This window comes from Corvus brachyrhynchos, unplaced genomic scaffold (assembly GCF_000691975.1).
Source record: "Corvus brachyrhynchos isolate BGI_N302 unplaced genomic scaffold, ASM69197v1 scaffold162, whole genome shotgun sequence".
In the NCBI taxonomy this organism is placed as follows: Eukaryota; Metazoa; Chordata; class Aves; order Passeriformes; family Corvidae; genus Corvus; species Corvus brachyrhynchos.
The window spans coordinates 5,156,417-5,161,900 of NW_008236696.1; the positions used below are offsets into that span (position 1 = coordinate 5,156,417).

The 5,484-nt window shown below is 61.7% G+C and overlaps 2 protein-coding genes across 2 annotated transcripts in view; one reads left to right on the forward strand and one right to left on the reverse strand.

The window, feature by feature from the left end:
• Position 1: 1 nt before the first annotated feature.
• On the forward strand, positions 2–2,289 carry ALG3 (ALG3, alpha-1,3- mannosyltransferase; the record flags this gene model as incomplete). The annotated part of the gene is made up of 7 exons (XM_017726834.1): positions 2–142; positions 288–448; positions 586–706; positions 957–1,162; positions 1,390–1,466; positions 1,654–1,798; positions 1,900–2,289. Coding segments are annotated over 7 exons (1,041 nt in total), but the record flags the coding sequence as incomplete, so codon positions are not given.
• Positions 2,290–2,665: 376 nt separating this feature from the next.
• Positions 2,666–5,484, reverse strand: part of VWA5B2 (von Willebrand factor A domain containing 5B2) — a 16,682-nt gene continuing 13,863 nt past the window's right edge. Inside the window, 7 exon segments of the mRNA XM_017726835.1 lie at positions 2,666–3,316; positions 4,125–4,233; positions 4,458–4,527; positions 4,726–4,803; positions 5,055–5,174; positions 5,251–5,388; positions 5,459–5,483. Of these exon segments, the coding sequence (XP_017582324.1) occupies positions 2,708–3,316; positions 4,125–4,233; positions 4,458–4,527; positions 4,726–4,803; positions 5,055–5,174; positions 5,251–5,388; positions 5,459–5,483 (1,149 nt within the window). The 3' untranslated portion in view covers positions 2,666–2,707.

The following is a 5,484-nucleotide window of genomic DNA, read 5'->3' on the forward strand; positions in this document are numbered from 1 at the left end:
CGCCGGCTTCGTTTACATCTTCCTGGGGCTGTACTATGCCACGGGCCGCGGCTCCGACATCCGCCTGGCACAGTACCTCTTCGCTGGCCTCTACCTCCTCAACCTGCTCCTCGTCTTCCGCATCTACTGCCGAACCAACAAGGTACCCTGAGGCCAGCCTGCTCTGCTGAGCCCTCACCCTGGTGAAACGGGAATAGGGTCAGGGCTGAGCTTTGGAGGAGCTCAGTGGCAGCACGGAGTCCAGGGCAGGCTGCTGATGGCCCTTCTGTGTCTCTGTTCCCTGCAAGGTCCCTCCATATGTTTTCTTCTTCATGTGCTGCGCCTCATACCGCATCCACTCCATCTTTGTCCTGCGGCTATTTAATGACCCTGTGGCCATGGCCATCCTCTTCCTCGCCATCAACCTCTTCCTGGAGGAGCACTGGTCCTGGGGCTGCCTGCTCTTCAGGTGAGGGGCTGGGAGCTGCTCTCCATGGGGTGCTGGGTATGTGAGCCAGCTCAGCCCCCGGCGGAGGCTGCGCTCAGCTCAGGGGCTGCCTGGGCTCCCGTGTGGGGTCCGCAGTGGTAATGCAGCTTCCTGCTCAGCCTGGCTGTGTCCGTGAAGATGAACATCCTGCTCTTTGCCCCTGGACTTCTCTTCCTCCTCCTGCAACGGTTTGGCCTCCTGGGCTGTATCCCCAAGCTCTGCATCTGTGCCCTGCTCCAGGTGGGTCTCTGTTTGCACTGGCTGTAGCAGCAGGGAATAATGGGCTTCCCTGCCAGGCTGGAGACAGTGGTGCCAGCATCTGTGGCCTCTCCCAGCAAGCTGGGTGTTGATAAATAATCTAATTCACGTGACTTTCATCTTTGGCTGACTGTCCCTGTCACCACACGTGACACTGGGGTTCTCAGGAGGTAGCTGAGGTGACAGCAACGTGGTGTAGGGCTCTGTGATGGTGCTGGTGTGTCCCTGGCAGGTGGTTCTGGGCCTGCCCTTCCTGCTCGTGAACCCTGTGGGGTACCTGACCCGCTCCTTTGACCTGGGCCGCCAGTTCCAGTTCAAATGGACAGTGAACTGGCGCTTCCTCCCAGAAGAGGTTTTCCAGAATCGAGTTTTCCATGCTGCTCTGCTCCTGGCTCACCTGGCTGGCCTGGGGCTCTTTGCACTGCACCGGTGGCACAGGTGAGACCTGGGGTTCCCCATGGGTGCTGGTCCCTGCCAATCCCATGTGCAGGATACATATCCATGAGTCCCCTGCCCCTGCAGTCCTGGGATTGCAGGCGTGAGCTGGAGGGCAGTTACTGTTCTGTTTTGGGGAATGCACTGCCCAGGTGTTGTGGCTCACAGGGGAACGTTGGGGCGGGAGAGAATTTCAGCAGCTGAGATCGACGTTTGTGCTTCCCCCTCAGTTCCAAAGAGAGCATCCTGACTCTATTGAAGGATCCTGGCAAAAGGAAACCTACATCCCCTCGCTTGACCGTCAACAATATCCTTTGGCAGGGTGGGCAGCAACCTGGGAGAGAGGGAGAAGGCAGGGCAGGGCGGAGCTTGGTTGGGTTCCAGTGCTGTTGTACCAGCCTGCCCTGGGGAAAGGAGCTGTGCTGGACAGCTGGGGAGCTGTTGTGGGGTCACACCTCCAGCCTCCTGCGTTTGCCTCCTTAACGCCCGTGCATGGATTGTCTTCATCCTCTTCTCCTCCAACTTCCTGGGTGTCTGCTGCAGCCGCTCCCTGCACTACCAGTTCTACGTCTGGTATTTCCACACGCTGCCCTACTTACTCTGGTGCATCCCGACCACCAAGCTCGCCCACATGCCCAAGTATGTGCTGGCAGGGAGGGGGAGCAGCCAACTGCTGGGGGTCTGGGAGCAAGGATGGCTGGTGTGTCCCCCATGCTGACCCCCAGCTTTCCCCCCTACAGGGTGCTGCTGCTGGGTGTGATCGAGCTCTGCTGGAACACCTACCCCTCCACAGTCTGCAGCTCCCTCTCCCTCCACATCTGCCATGGACTCATCCTGCTCCAACTCTGGTACGGCACAGCCCCCACGCCAGTGTCACACACCCCTCCACCGAGCAGGAAGCCCACAGCCCTGTCCAAGAAAGCCCAGTGAGAGAGTGCATGGCTGGCTGGTGGGAACTGGCTGCTGGAACTGCCCCGTCTGCCTGCTCTTTTCCCACTTGACACCCAGGCTGCCCACAGCAATCCCAAGAGGGCCATGAGCCCTGGAACTGTGCAAAGGGGGCAGGTGTGGCAACCCCCAAAAGGCAGGACTTCCTGAATAAAGGGGGCTTTGTGTGCCCTTCCCCAAAATCCTTGTCCTGTGATGATGTCAGAACAGCTATCCTTGGGTTTGCCCCATCTGAGGGAAGACAGAGCAGCTTCTAGGGCCCTGGGCACTCTCCCTTCCCAGCCATGAGAGAGGGGTGCCCAGGGCCGGGCAGCAGCCTCTGGGGTGAGGTTAAACAGAGGATCTGCAAAACTGCTTTGCCTCACAGTTTCAATTGCTTTGATGGAGCCCGGGAATCCCTCTAGCACAGCTTTTCCTATTCCCCTGTCTGCTCCCTCCCACCAGAGATGACTGGGAAGGAGGTGACCCCCTCCTAGGATTCTGGTGAGCCCTGGCATCCCTGGCATGTCCTAAATGGAGCAGGCAGCTCTCTGCTCTTAACAGAGACACCAGTGCAGGTGGCTTAGAGCCAGGTGTCTTTATTGGCCCCTCAGGCGGCCATCAGACATTGTTGGGGTTGTAGCACAGCATGTTCAGCTTGATGTTCTCGTCCCAGTGACGCAGCAGCAGGAACAAGTGCCTGGCTGCCCCTTTGAGGCAGCCCACGTCCACCCCCTCGGGCAGGCGCTGTGCCTGCAGCCACGTGTCCGCCTTGGCCGCCACCAGCTCCCACTCCTCAAAGAACCCAGCGCAGCGATGCTCCAGCCACGCCAAGGCCACCGCCGTGGCCCAGCTGGCACTCTCCAGATCCTCCAGCCCCACGTCCTGACAGCTCACGCCGGCCTCAGAGGGGGCAGCTGAGTGGGGCCCGGTGTCGGACTCGGAGCCGTGCCCGCTGTCTGCCTGCGCCCACACACCTGCACTGGGCACCTCGGAGCAAGTGCTCCGGGACGGGGGCGAGCTGGGCTGCGGGGCTGTGACGGGCTCCTCACCCTCCTCAACCTTGGGTCCTGCCTCAGGGCTGGTCCTGGCCCCTGGGGATACGGGGCTGAGGCTGGCACGGTGGGAGGCATAGGGGGAGGCCCGGCGCAGGCGGTCCAGGGGGATCTGCACCACTTCAGAGAAGCTCTCGGTGAGCTGGAACGGCCCCCGGGCTTGTTGCAGCTGCACCTGCAAGGAGAGGGGGCAGACAAGTGGGGAGGGCAGGCAGGGATGCAGACCCACCACAGCCCCAAACACTGGGGGCTGCAGGAGTGACCCTGGGGAACAGCAACAGTCTAATGCCCCCCAAAAAGCCAGCCAAGATCCCCAGAGGCATTTAAGGACACAGCAGGGCTGAGCAGGCACCTACTGGCAGCATCTCCCACTGCTTGTGCTGCCGGGCATGACCTGGGTGGCTCAGCTGGCACCTAGCAGGGCAGGTCCCCCCCACTGAGATGGGGATGGGCACAGGGAGCGGGCCCTTACCAGTGGGAGGTAGTCGTGGCTCGCATGGTGGCTGGAGTGCTCGCTTTCCGGGCTGAGGCACTGCGGGCGCAGCACCAGGCTGGGACCTCTGCGCCTGCTCAGGCTAAACCTGTGGGATGACAGGCAAGGTAACGGGATTGGGAGGAATTCCTGAAAGGCAGCTGGACACCAAACTGCTGCAGGGAAGGGGCTGGAGCACCAAATCCCCCCACTTAGGCTGCAGGAGCTGGCAAGGGACATGGGACCACCAGCTCCCAAAAAGTGGCACTGTCCCACTCTCCCCAAAAGTTGCCATTTTTTGGTCCCTTGCATCCCCCCATCCCACAATGTCACCTGGAGCCTGCGATGCTCTCTGTGGATTTCTGTGAGCCCATGGAGGTGGTGGAGGGGCTGGATGGAGGCCCTGCAAGGGGGAAGCATTAAGCGGGCATGACCTGGGTGGCTCAGCTGGCACCTAGCAGGGCAGGTCCCCCCACTGGGATGGGGATGGGCACAGGGAGCGGGCCCTTACCAGTGGGAGGTAGTCGTGGCTCGCATGGTGGCTGGAGTGCTCGCTTTCCGGGCTGAGGCACTGCGGGCGCAGCACCAGGCTGGGACCTCTGCGCCTGCTCAGGCTAAACCTGTGGGATGACAGGCAAGGTAACGGGATTGGGAGGAATTCCTGAAAGGCAGCTGGACACCAAACTGCTGCAGGGAAGGGGCTGGAGCACCAAATCCCCCCACTTAGGCTGCAGGAGCTGGCAAGGGACATGGGACCACCAGCTCCCAAAAAGTGGCACTGTCCCACTCTCCCCAAAAGTTGCCATTTTTTGGTCCCTTGCATCCCCCCATCCCACAATGTCACCTGGAGCCTGCGATGCTCTCTGTGGATTTCTGTGAGCCCATGGAGGTGGTGGAGGGGCTGGATGGAGGCCCTGCAAGGGGGAAGCATTAAGCACAGTGGGAATATGATGCACCCAGGGGTGTGTCCCACTGCCCAGCATCCGGGGGGAGCTCAGCCCATGTGCCCAGGGTAGTGAGGGCACATTAGATGCTCCAGCTGTGGCAGGGCATCGAGGGTACCCCCTCTCCCACCCTCATCCAGCCCGTGGCCCCCTGCAGCCTGGACACACCGTTTGGACAGTTCTGCTTTTCCCAGCCAAAGGTAGGGGAGGAGATGCTGCCTGGAGACCTGGCGATCTCGTCTCGTTCTGCAAAAGAGCAAAGTCTTGAGGGGTCCCGGGCTCCAGGGACCCTCACAGCTCCCAGCTGCTGTCAGGGGCTGCTGTGCTGTCCTCCACACCACACACCCCCCTCCCCAGTATGGGGCAGATGCCTCGTTCCGGTTATCCACAGCACTCCAGGCAGGACCAGCCCCACACAGCCACCAGCTGAGGGTCCCCAGAGACCCCAGTGCAGATCCCTGGGGAGCATAAGTTGACATTAAGGTCTGAGTCAGTACCTGCAGTGCCAGGGGCCTCATCCTGCTCCTCTACATCCTGCTGCTGACCCTGACCCGCTGAGGAGCTCCGGTGGTGCCAGTTCCCTGCTGCAGCAGCTCGTGTCCGGCTGGCTGAGCCAGCTGCAAGGGATGATGCCACCTCAGCCCTCTGTCCCCTTGCTGCCCCCTCCCCATCCCACCAGCCCCTTGTCCGTACCTATGCCCCACACCTCGGGGGCTGCGGGCAGGGCTGCCTGCGTGGCACCGTCCACGGGCACCAGGCGGGTGTAGAGGGAAGGCACGTTGCAGGCTTTGCTGGTTTGCACGGCTTTCAGGCGGAACCGGCGGGCAAAACCTGCCCGGAGCAAGGTGGTTAGAGCGGGGGGGATGCGGGAGCCGCTGCGGGGGTTCGCACCGGCACCCACCCTGCTCCAGCTTCGCTTTCCGCGGC